Raw genomic sequence first — 16,022 nt, 5'->3', positions numbered from 1 at the left:
GAATAACGTCACTTCCTGGAAAAACTCATCAATGACGAAAACTTCATTTCCCAGAATGCGTTGCCAGAAATCACAAAACTAAAAGGATACACATTAGCAGACCATCCTCCATTATTCAGCGCACGCGTAGTAGAGAATTCTAAATATTTCCTTTAATAAATACCCTTTATTTGCTAAGAATGACGCATGCATATAATTTGTTTTTAACTTCCCAGAACTCTTTGCGAATCAGACGCATGCGCAGAGTAAAACGTTTAAATAAATGCAAACGGTGCGTTGCTTTGTCTACTTTATTTAATCAAAGACTACATTTCCCGGCATTCTTTCATAATAATGCGCATGCGAATATTGAAGGTAATCACATGACCAGAAGAAGAGGAAAAGGTAGGTTGGGGTTTCTTGCTTTGGAAACAATAGACATGTTATATGTAGTATTTACATCACTTAATTTAGTGCAACTTGTTTCCTGGACCTGTAACCTGTACAGTAGTTAGATTTATGTCAGTTAACCTCTTGGTTGCCATGGAGGGTTGTAACACACTATGTAGATGCCTTTTGAAGCCATTGGGTCATGTACTTTACAATACTGGGAGGTAGGAAGTGACTATAGAGATGCAGGAGTCTGGGGTAGGGGAACACTTACTGCTCTTCTCATGTGATTTCCTATCTGTTCCTGCATTAAATGGAAATATAATGCAAAACACGTTAGATCATTTTTTTTATATAAGTATTTTATTTGAGGTTGCAAAAGCGATCAGGCAAAAAGAAAATAACATCACAGTTCCAATGACATAGGAAAATCACTGTACCATTTACAAGTTGAATGTCATTTTGAGTAAGCAATTAATTGCCCAAGCATGCAAATAGAAGGTAACCTCCAAATTTTCTATAAAATAATAAAATAAAAATATCCCCTTACAACCTAAGGAAAAGTCAGAAATGTTTTTTTCCCCCTTACAAACATAGAGGTCTTTTTTGTACCTCCTGGTATAGAATTAAATCAAGGTAGGGAATTTTGGGGAGAAATAAATAAATTAACAAAATGGGCCACTTTTGGACCCCAGTTGGAGACAAGTAGCTTACAATGTCAATTTGACACAGATTAAGAACATTTGAATGAACACAAAGTAATTGACATTATACTCTATTAATAAGGTAGAGAACTTTCAAAGGGTCTGTCATTGATGTATAAGCATGTTACACAGCTGCAATAGTTAAAGGGACATTAAACACTATATACATGCAAGATAGAATGATGCATTCAAAGAAAAGATTAGTCCATGACTAACATGTAGATGCATTTTTTAAAGTTTCATTAGTTGTTTAAAAAGTGACAAAATAAGTGTAATGTTTTAATGTCTATAAAACACTGGGAGCTGCCATGTTATAACTTGTGTTACCTTCTCTGCTGTGGCCAATTAGGGACAGTTATAAATAGGTCACTAGAGTGTGCAGCCAATGGTTGTGCTGGATTTAACAGTGTTCTTCACTTCCATTTCTAACAGGAACTGAAAAGCTCACAATTTCAGAATGGAATTACAGGCAAAGAGGACAAAATAAATTATGAAAGTATATTGCAGAGTTGTTTTATATATACAATTTATCATTTTATATTACCATCCCAAAGTGTTTAATGTCCCTTTAAGTACTCTGCCTAATAGATAGTGTTAGCCCAGCTATGGATGGAATTAGAGGCATGGACTTACACTGTGTGTCCCTATGAGACTATATGTGGAGATGAAAGCGGGTCAATTAGATCCTAGTGGAACTTTTATAAAAGGAAAGCCAAGTGGGAATTCTATTAATGGAACTTTACTTCCATCTGGTGGAGAGACTTGGGAACTATGCAAGATAGCTTGCTTGCCACACTATCTACCGCCAATGAAGTATAAATCTGTGTTTCCCACCAAAAGTTGCGAGAGCAACTTAACTTTAAGCAAACCAGGACTTGTCTATATAAGCATGTGGGTATTATAAGTCCCATTGGTAAAATACCTATTAGGAAAGTCTCGAATAAAAAATCTTTGTGAACAGAAGGGCACATTGTCTAACACAAGGGTCATGCAAACAACCCTTCACCAAAGTTCCTTTGAAACATAGCAGCACACACCATATACCATAGTGGGGAAGATATTTGAAGGGATTATAAGGGATTATATTGATGAGCATATTCATGTAAACAAGATTATGAGTTCTAATCAGCATGGTTTTATGAGAAATAGATCATGTCAAACTAATCTAATTAGATTCTATGAGGAAGTAAGTAAAAATATAGATAAAGGGGAATCAGTTGATGTGATATACTTAGATTTTGCAAAGGCGTTTGATACAGTGCCACATGAGAGATTAATGCACAAAATTAAGGGACTGGGAATAGCTGAAAATGTTAGTTTGTGGATAAATAATTGGATTAAAGATAGGGAGCAACGAGTAGTAGTAAATGAATCATACTCAGATTGGACAAAGGTAATCAGTGGAGTACCCCAGGGATCAGTGCTGGGCCCTATTCTTTTTAATATTTTTATAAATGACTTAGAGCTAGGATTAAATAGCAACATCTCTATTTTTGCAGATGATACTAAGTTAAGTAAAGTCATTAGGTCAGAGCAGGATGAACTTTCGTTACAAAGGGACCTGCAAAAATTAGAAGTATGGGCAGGTAAATAAAAATGAGATTTAATACAGGAAAATGCAAGGTTCTACATTTTGGAAGTAAAAATAAGCATGCAACGTATTTTTTATATGGGACAAGACTTAGCCAAACACAGGAGGAAAGGGATTTGGGAGTAGTAATAGATAACAAGCTAAAGATGGGTGCACAATGCAGGGCAGCAGCTTCAAAGGCTAATAAGATACTAGCATGTATTAAAAGAGGCATTGACTCAAGGGAGGAAAGCATAATTCTGTCACTATATAAAGCCCTGGTAAGACCTCGCCTTGAGTATGAAGTGCAGTTCTGGGGCCAGATCGCAAAAAAAGATATTGCAGAACTTGAAAAAGTTCAGAGAAGGGCCACAAAGCTAATAAGGGGATTGGAGAATTTAACCTATGAGGAGAGGCTAGCCAAACTGGGTCTGTTTTCTTTAGAAAAAAGGCGCTTAAGAGGTGACATGATTACTTTATATAAATATATTCAAGGCCCATATACAGACATGGCAGAAGCTCTTTTTATTCCAAGAAAATTGTTTGTGACCAGAGGTCACAATTTAAGGTTGGAGGAAAGGAGATTTAATCTCCTGCAACGGAAACGTTTTTTCACTGTAAGAGCAATAACATTTTGGAACTCATTATCAAAGGAGGTAGTGAATGCCAATACCCTAGATACATTTAAAAAATATTTGGATACATTTCTGTCTATAAACAAAATTCATGGATATGATTGCTAGTATTAAATGGGTCACCTTTTAGTGGGATTATTTAAGCTTAACTGGAGTTTTTTGTATATATTTTAGATTTGTATAGGTTGAACTCGATGGACTTCGGTCTTTTTTCAACCTCATCTACTATGTTTACCTAGGATGTCAGTCCCTGTCTCCTCATCTCGTCTAACCCACGCCGTGTCTCACATGTCGAGGGGCACTCTCTAGGCAAAAAACGAGGCTGTAAAACACTGGTTCTGTAAGACGTAGCCGCTTCTGCTGAAGCCTGACAATCCCATCTGTCTGGGTGAACACAGTCGCCGCTCCTGCACAGGGTTGGGACAGACACTCTGGGTCAAAAACTCTGACAGCCACAGCTGGGAGCCCAGTTCCATACAGCACACCGCTTCTATCATAGGTATAGCAAGTTGGTGCATTGCCCACTCTCTCGCTCTGTATTAAAAGCCTTTGTGTGGTCGATAGGATTAAGAGGCTCCTGCTTGTAGATTTAGTAGGGATCCCTTTTCTGTTAAGGCCCCCATTCCGGTCTCCCTTTTCTGTGACAGCCCCGAGTGCGATCCTGGGCTCGGGCTTAAGATGTGGAGCAGTTGTCACTTCTAGCGAGTCATGTTTGTCCCAGCTTATTTGCTCGTCAGTTTGAAATATGGTTTGTGGCAACTTAGTAGAGCGTGTCGAAAGCTTAGATGTGCGGGCACTACCCCATTCACATGCCAGGTGATCAGAAATGCTTTTAAGTTGAGCATCCAGTAAACTGGCAAAAATAGCTATAAATGATATTTCTCTTTCATCCATTCTGTCGATAAGTGTACAGCTTTCTCCCACTGAATTAGGGCATTGGCCGTGCAGCAATGGCGCGGCAGTTATGGGGACAGATAAGGCCTCAGTGATAAGGGAAGGCCTCAAGGTAAAGTCCGGTACTGAGGGCACACAGGTCACACCACAGTCCAAAACCCCTGATTTTGGGTCAAAGTGCCTTCAGTCGAGCTTCTCCACCGGTCTAGATGGCCTGTCACCTAAATTTCAATGAGATACTAGGTAAAAGTGGTGACTAACTCAGTCGCTGAAGCTCAGTGCGACCTGTAAGATGGCCGCTGCCCGGAAGTCCCTAGATCAATTTATTATTGCACTATTGTTTGCATATAACTGTGTTTAATTCATGCAAAGGGGTTAACACAAATAGTTAAACTTTGCTCTGGATTAGCAATGTACTACACATTGCTGTGGCTAGTGATTGGCAAGTATACACATATCTAGTAGATATAATAGAGAAAATGCACTTAGCTAGAAGTATCAAACAACTCAAAAAAACCTAACTCCTTCTCTATTAAGGGAAACAATAATATATCTAGTAAAACAATGAGTGCGCTGAAAAAGCTTAAGATACGAAATATAATATATTTATTACTGCATAAGATAAATAACTAATATATAGTTATCTGAAATTACACACAATAAATAAAAACGTAAGGAATGGTTAGATTCAGTAAAAGATAAAACAGTGTCAAAATTAAAACATGTTAAAATCGAAGTTCATAGAGCAATGATTGTATATCACAAAACTTCAGATGAGTACCACAACTCCTGTAGAGATAAGTATAAAAGAGCGTGTGCTCCGATAATTCTTAAGGGACTTACAGTTACTCAGCAAACCTCCCCGAGTCCCCGGTACTGGCTTTTTCTCCGTGATAACCAAACACACTACGGAGCTCCACCTCCCCACGCCCGTTGTTACGACTTCCTCTCGGCACCCGCGTTTAAATATAAAACTGGACAAAGAGAGTAGCTACTCCAAATATGGAGTCTCTAAAAGTCTAGGATATAGCACTACTACAAAATGACAATACAGAGACTAAATTATGCACAAAATACAAAACACACTTTAATATATAAGAGTTACAATACACATACTAGGGATCCCATAGTATCAACTATATATGCTGGCTTTATGACAGGTAAAGGATGCACCACAGGAAAGAGTCACTGTGAGTTGTATCCAAGATCCAAAGTAGGGCGTGAAAGGTGTATAGTGTAATCATCAGTCAGATGTTGAGAAGACCGTATTGTAGCTTAAACGCCTAATAGTACGTCAATACAGATCCATATGTGCACAAATAAGCCAAGAGAGACAGGCATCAACCCCACATATCTGCCTATATATACGCACTTGCAGAGGAAAGAGGAGCCTATATATAGCGTATCAACAGGTTTGACCGCCATTGAAGCGTCCCCCAACACCACTGGTCAATTACCTTATACTTGTGTCCCTTACACCACGGCTCCTCCTAACGTCATAGCCAGCTAAGTCCTGTGGCCAGACACTTTGCCCAATTTCATTGATCAAAGATTGAGGATTTGCACTTTATAGTTATAGAGTCAGTGAAACTAAGCAGACGAGGAGGAGACATAGATAAGATTTTATTGCAGACGGAAACAAGATGGATGTATGAATTAGAAACACTGTCTCCAAGAGGATTGAATGAAAAGTTGGAATTCGCATCCTTTCTTGGTTAAATCCTTGTGCAATACTGGGTATTCTCCCTTTGTCATCATGCGCCCCCTCCACCCCTCTATTCATTGGGAATCTCAATGCCAAGGCACACTATATATAATTTGCAAATATTGAATAGAAGCTTAAAAGCATTAAATTAATTGAATAAAAATAATAAAGCAAATTTAAAAGCTTAAAATAGACCATTAAAGGGACAGTCAACCCAAAATTTGTCATAAGTCATTCCTATAAAGTTGCAAACGCTTATTATTTTCAACTAGAGCCCATTTTTGTAACATAAATCGTTTATAAGTAATAGTACTTACTTTTTGCGCCTCTGCCTGTTTAAAATGTCCACCTGCCCCCTCCCATATTTCATCACAAGTATCGTCATCATGTTGCAGTGCTCAGTTATTTTTCGGCCGTACACGCATCCTGTGTTTTGCGCATGCACAATGCACCAATAAGACTGTAGGGGGAAGTTTCAAAACGGAACTGTAAATACGTGTTCATTCTCCTACCCGTGTCATATTTGCAGCGTACCAGTGTGCATTAGCTCAACACTCCGGCTGCAGTTCATCAACGATACTGCAGGACAGCTATTTTAAATGGTGTGGTCACTCTTCCATCATTAACTTGGAGGTTTATTTCGGCTGATGTCTCTCATTTACATGTTTTCTACAGCCAATACCGCAGCATAAAAATGTTCAGTGTAGTTGGTTGTTTCAGATAAATTTAGCTATTTCAAAATGACAACATAAAGGCAGATATGATATTTGTAAACAGTTTAATACACTCAGGCAGGCAATTTGTCATTTAAGATACATATAAGTTTGTAACAGATGCGTCGGGGATTCTTGTTGCTGTTGCTTCTCTTTCGTGCCACTAGCTGGAGTGAAACATTCATAATCCTACAGCCTGAAAGTCTCACCCTTCGGAGTGTAACTCACTTTCATAAACTTCTTCCTATCACAGTCAGAGACCGCCCGCTCCGGACAAAGGCTTCCCAGGCCAAACATACCGCCGACTGCTACAAACACATATACAATAACGAACTGGGGAACAGGCAGCGCTGCCATAGCAACGATCAGTTATAGTGTTTGCAAAATTATTGTGACATAAAAATCCCTGCCTACTGTCCTATTACACTTTTTAGAATTTGTTGTGTATGAAACTAGTTTTAACATATATTTATCGTCATCTGTGCTGTACGACCATACACTGTTGGTATTTAAATGCACTTAAAGGGACAGTCTACACGCGTTTGCAAGCGCCTTGTTTGGAATCGTTGTGCTGCGGGCACCCCACTCCGTCCTGTGCCACCTCATGCAGGGCAAAAGTGATTACAGTATTCTTAGGAAAATGTCTTTATTCGGCAGCCCTAATATGGCCGCCAAACTCCTACTCCCTCCTTCTTCCTCCTTCTTGTGTGTTTGTTTGAAATCGCACCCAGCAATGTGCGTGAATAAACTGAATAACATTAAGACACAAGGTCAGACACATTGCGCATGCACAAAACTACAGTGCGCATCATGAATTTTACAAGTGAGAGCCTGATTATTGGATGCTGGTTCACAATAGAAACGCCCACGGATTCTCTCCTATAACGGCCAAATTTCGAAAGTATTTTTTAAAATACTTTTTTTCTTTTGCCCTGCATGAGGTGGCACAGGACGGAGTGGGGTGCCCGCAGCACAACGATCCCAAACCAGGTGCTAGCAAACACGTGTAGACTGTCCCTTTTTAAATATTTCTCAAATGTTGTCTCTTTAACAACGGTCTGTCTAAGTAAGCGTAACATACGCTATGGACAATGCAATTGGATGGAAACCAACCAATACAGACTTAACCATGTGACGGGAACTGACCAATAAGAAGGTTCGTATTACTGATGACAATAGCACCCGGAAGAAGCTCCAAGCTGCCGTGAACAAAGGAGTGAAACGAGCGATAGGACTCGTCGGTGCTTTGCAGCTGCAATTTACATGGGATCCCCCCCATGTGCAGGATCACCCCGTGAGGCAGCACACTGAGCTGGCTATAACGTTAGGAGGAGCCGTGGCATAAGGGACACGGGTATAAGTTAATTGACCGGTGGTGTTGGGGGACACTTCAATGGCGGTCAAACTTGTTGATACGCTATATATAGGCTCCTCTTTCCTCTGCAAGTGCGTATATATAGGCCGATATGTGGGGTTGATGCCTGTCTCTCTTGGCTTTTTTGTGCACATATGGACCTGTATTGACGTACTATTAGGCGTTTTAGCTACAATACGGTCTTCTCAACATCTGACTGATAATTACACTATACACCTTTCACGCCCTACTTTGGATCTTGGATACAACTCACAGTGACTCTTTCCTGTGGTGCACCCTTTACCTGTCATAAAGCCAGCATATATAGTTGATACTATGGGATCCCTAGTATGTGTATTGTAACTCTTATATATTAAAGTGTGTTTTGTATTTTGGGCATAATTTAGTCTCTGTATTGTCATTTTGCAGTAGTGCTATATCCTAGACTTTCAGAGACTCCTTATTTGGAGTAGCTACTCTCTTTGTCCTGTTTTATATGTATGTTTTCTAGGTTGCACCTGCTATATATATAAACTTAATTTGATGTAGGAGTGAGCGAACCCCCTTTTTCCTTTGTCTGCGTTTAAAGCCCGGTCACGTGTTTGGGTGCAATGCGTGATGACAGTGGCTTGGAGCTATTGCTGGGGTTCGTCAGGTTAGCCAAACTTCTTTTTGTTGCATATGTTAACGGGGTGTTTGCAGTCTATTTGCCCTTATATTATGGCAAACCATCCCAAAATAAGTACTTGTATGAGTGAATGAAGAGTTAGTGTCTCTGCTCTTAGTGCCAAATCGCACGCAGAAATGGTATGTCAGGACTATATTTCAAAGATATGGGTAACCCGGGTCACATACGCACTGATTGCCGTTTATAAGCTTGTGTCTGATGCAGTCCTCTCCTTTCAACGCGTTTCACCTTATGGCTTTATCAAGATAAGTGACAGCAGTTAAAGATCCTCTTTATAAAGCTTGTATCCTCTTCCTATTGGTCAGGCCTTTTACACCAGTAATAATGGTATTCAGATGTGTCAGGTGTGATGTTGGATTATTGAGGTGGATGGTACTCATCTATTCTGCAATTGTAGTCAGAAAGTTATTGCATATTATAGTGAATAAAATACATATAAACATTTGTTTTGAAGATACTAATTCGAAATAACCACATAAACTATATGGTAGACGTTGTTTTGGACAAACACATATATGTTTATATATTACTCAGTAAGGAAGGGTAACCGATCCAATTCAGAGTTTAGACCATTTGGATATATGGTGTCACATTTATAAATTAGTTCAGCCTCTTTGATCATGAGTTTATTTTCTAAGTCCCCCTCCCTCTCCAATTACCCACTACTCCACCAATATTGGAGATCTTTTGTTCTACCTTTGTTGACTTCTTTAAAATGTCTATATAGATGTGTGTTGTCTGTTTCATGTTCTATGCATAAAAGATGCTCTCTTATACGGTCCCTTAAATCTCTTTTGGTTTCTCCCAAATATAATAGCTTGCAGCTGCACTGCAAAGCCTATACTACACCGTTAGTGGTGCATCTAATAAGATCTTTTTATAACATACTCTTCTCCAGTATTAGATATTGGGAAAAGTTTTTTTCTTAACACTATGTTGGCAGGCCTTACAAGTGTAGAATGGGAAAAACAGTCACTCTATTGCCTGTTATATCCCGGTCCTGAATACTATTGGTCTTTTTTCTAATTTCGCTTGGAGCTAGTATTGATTTGACATTTCTGGCTTTTCTAAAAGCAAATCTCGGATTTGGAGTCCATTTATCCCCAATAATGGGGTCTGCTTTTAATAGATGCCAGATACTGGAGAAGAGTATGTTATAAAAGATCTTATTAGATGCACCACTAAAGGTGTAGTATAAGCTTTTTTAGCGCACTCATTACTGTTTTACTAAGTATACACACATATCTCTTATCATTGTCTCGCTGGCTGGCAATGTTTAATTACTGCATTTTACTTCTTGTTTCACTGCATCCAAATGGAGCTTTTACCAGTCTGTACATATTAATGGTCACTAAATGTAGCCACCAATCAGCAAGCGCTACCCAGGTGCTGAATCAAAAATCTGAAGCTTTTTCAAATAAAGATACCAAGATAATGAAGAAAAAATTATAATACGAGTAAATTAAAAAGTTGCTTAAAATTGCTGCTCTATCTGAATCATACAGGTAAAAATTTGGGTTTTGTGTCCCTTTAAAGGGACAGGCTACACCTTAGTCATTTTAAAGTCTACTTTAGATTAAGATGCAAATAAACTCCTGCACCCCTTTCTAGATCATGCAACAAGAACAATAAAAAAGATATTTTCAAATGAATAGTGTTTCTGGTCACTTTGAAATGGCTGCCAAGCTCCACCCACTGATGACATCACGATCTGGGCTGCATCTATGCACTCTGCTGAATAGCATTGACATTCTGTTGAACCCAATTAGTGTCTTTTGTAACCAGTGAAGCCTTTAATGCAGCCCAGATCATGATGTCATCAGTGACAGCAATTTCAAAGTGACCAGAAACAATATTCATTTTAAAATAACTTTTTTACTGTTCCTGCTGCATGATATAGAAAGGGTGCAGGATGATATTTGTAGTTTAATCTAAAGTAAGACTTAAAAGATGACTAAGGTGTAGACTGTCCCTTTAAAGGGACAGTCAAGTCCAAAATAAACTTTCATTATTCAAATAGTGCATGTAAGTTTAAATAACTTTTCAATTTACTTTTATTACCAATTTTGCTTTTTTCTCTTGGTATTCTTAGTTGAAAGCTAAACCTAGGTAGGCTCATATGCTAATTTCTTAGACCTTGAAGGCCGCCTCTAATCTGAATGCATTTTAACAGTTTTCACCACTAGAGGGTGTTAGTTCATGTGCGTCATATAGATAACATTAAGCTCACGCACGTGAAGTTTCCTAGAAATCAGCACTGACTGGCTAAAATTAAAGTCTGTCAAAAGAACTGAAATAATGGTGCAGTCTGCAGAGGCTTAGATACAAGGTAATCAGAGGTAAAAAGTGTATTAATATAACTGAGATAAGGGGCAGTCTGCAGAGGCTTAAATACAGGGTAATCACAGAGGTAAAAAGTGTATTAATATAACTGAGATAAGGGGCAGTCTGCAGAGGCTTAGATACAAGGTAATCACAGAGGTAAAAAGTATATTAATATAACTGAGATAAGGGGCAGTCTGCAGAGTCTTAGATACAAGGTAATCACAGAGGTAAAAAGTATATTAATATAACTGAGATAAGGGGCAGTCTGCAGAGGTTTAGATACAAGGGAATCACAGAGGTAAAACGTATATTAATATAAATGAGATAAGGGGCAGTCTGCAGAGGCTTAGATAAAAGGTAATCACAGAGGTAAAAAGTATATTAATATAACTGAGATAAGGAGCAGTCTGCAGAGGCTTAGATACAAGGTAATCACAGATTTAAAACGTATATTAATATAACTGAGATAAGGAGCAGTCTGCTGAGGCTTAGATACAAGGTAATCACAGAGGTAAAAAGTATATTTATATAACCGTGTTGGTTGTGCAAAACTGGGGAATTGGTAATAAAGGGATAATCTATCTTTTTAAACAATAAAAATTCTGGTGTAGACTGTCTCTGCTGTATGCCCCTCGGGTGTGAGGCTGTGCTGTGTGCCCCTCGGGTGTGAGGCTGTGCTGTGTGCCCCTCGGGTGTGAGGCTGTGCTGTGTGCCCCTCGGGTGTGAGGCTGTGCTGTGTGCCCCTCGGGTGTGAGGCTGTGCCGTGTGCCCCTCGGGTGTGAGGCTGTGCCGTGTGCCCCTCGGGTGTGAGGCTGTGCCGTGTGCCCCTCGGGTGTGAGGCTGTGCCGTGTGCCCCTCGGGTGTGAGGCTGTGCCGTGTGCCCCTCGGGTGTGAGGCTGTGCCGTGTGCCCCTCGGGTGTGAGGCTGTGCCGTGTGCCCCTCGGTTGTGATCATTTCAGATTCAGGCTAATTGTTACACAGGACAAGAGGATGGGACGGCTTCTCTCAAACATTACCAAATACGGCTCTTGTGAGCTCTCTCCTGACAAGGGTATGGGAAGCGTTCCTGGCTGAGGGACAGAACTGTAATATCCAGAGCAACATTGTATTCTATCATTTAGCAGCTGCACTTTATAACCTTAAAGGGATAGTCTAGTCAAAAGGAAACTTTCATGATTCAGATAGCAATGTTTAGCCACTTTTAAATTTACTCCTATTATCAATTTGTTTTCGTTCTCTTAGTATCTTTATTTGAAAAGCAAGAATGTAAGCATAGGAACCGGACAATTTTTGGTTCAGCACCCTGGGTAGTGCTTGCTGATTGGTGTCTAAATTTAGCCACCAATCAGCAAGCACTACTCAAATCCTGAACTAAAAATGGGCTGGCTGCTAAGCTTACATTCCTGCTTTTCAAATAGTTATCAATGTTTCTTCATTCTCTTGGTAATAGGAGTAAATTTAAAAGTTGCTTAACATTGCATGCTCTATCTGTATCATGAAAGACAAGACTATCCCTTTAAATAGATGTTGAACTGTTAAAGGGACATTCAACTCGAGAATATAATTTTAAACAACTTTCCAATTTACTTCTATTATCTAATTTGCTTCATTCACTTGGTACCCTTTATTGAAGAAGCAGCAATGCACTACTGGGAGCTAGCTGAACACTTTGGGTGAACCAATAACATGAGACATATATGTGCATCCACCAATCATCCGCTCCTGAACCTACCTAGATATGCTTTTCAACAAAGGATACCAAGAGAGCAAAACAAATTAGATAATAGAATTAAATTGGAAACTTGTTTAAAATCACATACTCTATCTGAATCATGAAATGTTTACTTGTCTTAGGTTGTGTGAAGATTCTTAAAGGGACAAGAAAATCAAAATTAAAGGGACAGTCTACTCCAGATTTTTCCTTGTTTAAAAAGATAGACTGCCCCCTTATCTCAGTTCTTTTGACATACTTGCTATTTAGCCAATCAGTACTGACTCATAAATAACTCTTCAGGAGTGTGCATTACCTATATGGTACATATGAACTAGCACTCTCTAGCTCTAGGTAGGCTCAGCAATGTGCAATTGCCTCAGGATCTAAATAAACTTACAAACACTGCTGCCATATATAGTACTCAAGATACGTGCACACTTCTAAATCTACCTAAATAAGCTTTTTAACAGAAGATACCAAGAGAATGAAGCAAATTTCATTACAAAAGTAATTTTTTTTCCATTTAGTAATATTTCTTTAGCTCTACTAGAAGCAAGCTTTTTTTTTTTCACGCAATGGGTAGCGCACGTATTACAAGTTGAAAGTAAAATGTTTTCGCATAAGCTCTAACCCGGCGCACGCAACAAGCCAAACTTGGAATCTTGCGACTGCTTTAAAGTATTCGCCCATAGACTTCATTGGAGAGTGAAAAGTGGGGGGAAAACTAGCGCCCATACTCGCACGCAAACTCGATCATGTTTAACCAAGTGCGCTACCCACACATGAAATATTAATATTTCAAAAGAGAGATTTAAAGATACTTAGAACATATTCCCCTATGTGAAGAACATTGGAATGTGAAATATTTACAGTAAATACACAAACACTTTGTTAAATATGAATATTGCATAAATATGTCTTATGTTTTTAGCTACTTGACTGAAAATTGCTCCAATGCGCACACACATAAATAAATATATATATATATATATATATATATATATATATATATATATATATATATATATATATATATATATAAATTCTTTTTTTTTAATTATTATTATTATTCTTTATTTATAAAGCGCCAACAGATTCTGCAGCACTGTCCATGGGTACAAAGATAAAAGTAGAACCGTACAATACAATATATAAGACACCAGACAAAGTTTAACAAAAAATATATATATATTAGTGCTGCGGAATCTGTAGCCGTTTTGTTAAAAAAAATTACCTTTTTTTCTTTTCACTGCTACAGCAGCTTCCCCCACCTAGAGATCCTCTCTTCACACGTCAGCAATGACTAATCCGTCTTCCTCCAATCACAGCTTTCCCCCCAGGGTAGTCATTGCCTGAGGCTATGCTGTGATTGGAGGAAGCCGGATTAGTCATTGCTGACGTGTGAAGAGAGGATCTCTAGGTGGGGGAAGCTGCTGTAGCAGTAAAAAGTAAGAGGTAATTTTTTTTAACAAACGGCTGCTTTGTAAACTTTGATGAATGAAAGTGCCCCTGTTTTTAATAGTATTTTTTAAAAAACGGCTTTCATTCACCAAAATTTACCTTCACTTTAAGGTAAACAGCTATAACAAGAGATCATGCAAGTCTACTAATAGGTAGGTGGAATAACTAGGGGAAGAAGGGGTTAACAAGGGATAGAATAAACAATAGGGTCTACATCTGTTTAGGTTTTTTGTCTGACTAATCCCAGCAGTAAGGCTGCATCAGCCCTAGAAGTTCGGTTTGGTTCCTACCCTTTTGTTTATTACACAATCTATTTATATAAAATACACTAACTGGCTCCTAAATTTTATATCAATTTGTTAACCTCTGATTATACAAAACTGTGTAAATGCTGCACTTTCATATGAGTGACAGAAATGGACACAAACCCCCAGTTTTTCTATGATTCATATAGAAAATACAATTTTAAACAATTTACCAATTTAATTCTATTCTAAAATGTGCTTAATTCTCTTAGTATGCTTTGTTGAAGGAGCAGCGGTGCACTGCTGGGAGCTAGCTGAGCACATTAGTTGAGCCAATGACCAGAGGCTTATGTATGCAGTCACCAATTAACAGCTAGCTCCTAGTACTGCATTACTACTCCTGAGCCTACCTACAAAGGATATCTAGATAATGAATCAAATTATATAATACAAGTAAATTGGAAAGTTGATTAAAATTGGATGCTGCATCTGAATAAGGAAAGTTTATTCTTGACTTTACTGTTCCTTAAAGGGATATTATACACTAGGTTTTTTTTTTAAATAGTCTGGTTGAACTTGACATTTGACACCTTCTGGTTTCAGTGCTGCGTTACCTAAACCTTTCTATACAAATAAACTTGTGCTTATTATACTAACCGCTTCTCACCGTTTTTATTTTTCAGCTCTTTCTTCTAATACGATCCCTGCGTATACACTGGGGCTCTAACGCCTCCGACTACAACTTTACAGTTAAAGGATTTAAAGATGAATCTGGAACGGGTTCCTAATGAAGAGAAGCTGCAGCTGTGCCGGAAGTATTACCTGGGTGAGTGTACGCGAGAGGAGGGAATGTGGGAAACTAACCTTAGTATAACAAATGCTAATGGGGAATGTGGGAAACTAACCTTAGTATAACAAATGCTAATGGGGTGTGTGTGTGTATATATGTGTGTATATATGTGTATGTGTATATGTGTGTGTGTATGTGTATATGTGTGTGTGTGTGTATATGTGTGTGTGTATATGTATATGTGTGTGTATGTGTGTATGTGTATATGTGTGTGTGTGTGTGTGTGTGTATATGTGTGTGTGTGTGTGTATATGTATGTGTGTGTGTATATGTGTGTGTGTATGTGTGTGTGTGTGTATATGTGTGTATGTGTATATATATAAATAATACTTTTTTTTTGTCTCCTTAGGCGGATTCGCTTTGCTGCCGTTCCTTTGGCTGGTGAACGTGATTTGGTTTTTTAAAGAAGCTTTCTTTAAACCGGAATACAGTGAACAGCCCCGGATCCGCGGTTGTGAGTAACTAGTATATAGCAGAGCGACCAGCGGTATTATCTTATATCTGTTGCACAATACTTTATCCCTACAGTGCTGTGTTCTTCCTAGGATCTATTTAATAAGAACACTGACTGTGTTTTACTAACCAACCAGATACAATTCAAGCTAAATTATTATAAAATCAACTTTTATTTAGGGGATATAAAACTTTACATTTTTCTTTCATTGTTCAGACACAAAAATATCATTTTAAACAACTTTCTAATTTACTTCTATTATCAAATTTGCTTCTTTCTCCTGGTGTCCTTTATTAAAGAAGCAGCAATGCACAACTGGGAGCTAGCTGAATACATCAGGT

General features: G+C 38.5%; 1 protein-coding gene across 1 annotated transcript in view; it reads left to right on the top strand.

The window, feature by feature from the left end:
• Positions 1 to 261: 261 nt before the first annotated feature.
• Positions 262 to 16,022, top strand: part of PSENEN (presenilin enhancer, gamma-secretase subunit) — a 17,020-nt gene continuing 1,259 nt past the window's right edge. The window contains exons 1-3 of the mRNA XM_053689837.1: positions 262 to 384; positions 15,061 to 15,203; positions 15,577 to 15,681. Of these exons, the coding sequence (XP_053545812.1) occupies positions 15,143 to 15,203; positions 15,577 to 15,681 (166 nt within the window). The 5' untranslated portion in view covers positions 262 to 384; positions 15,061 to 15,142. The remainder of the gene's footprint in view (positions 385 to 15,060; positions 15,204 to 15,576; positions 15,682 to 16,022) is intronic.

The sequence above is a fragment of the Bombina bombina genome, chromosome 8 (assembly GCF_027579735.1).
Source record: "Bombina bombina isolate aBomBom1 chromosome 8, aBomBom1.pri, whole genome shotgun sequence".
Lineage (NCBI taxonomy): Eukaryota > Metazoa > Chordata > Amphibia > Anura > Bombinatoridae > Bombina > Bombina bombina.
Note: the sequence above shows the minus strand (reverse complement) of the source record. Positions and strands in the feature narration are given on the sequence as shown.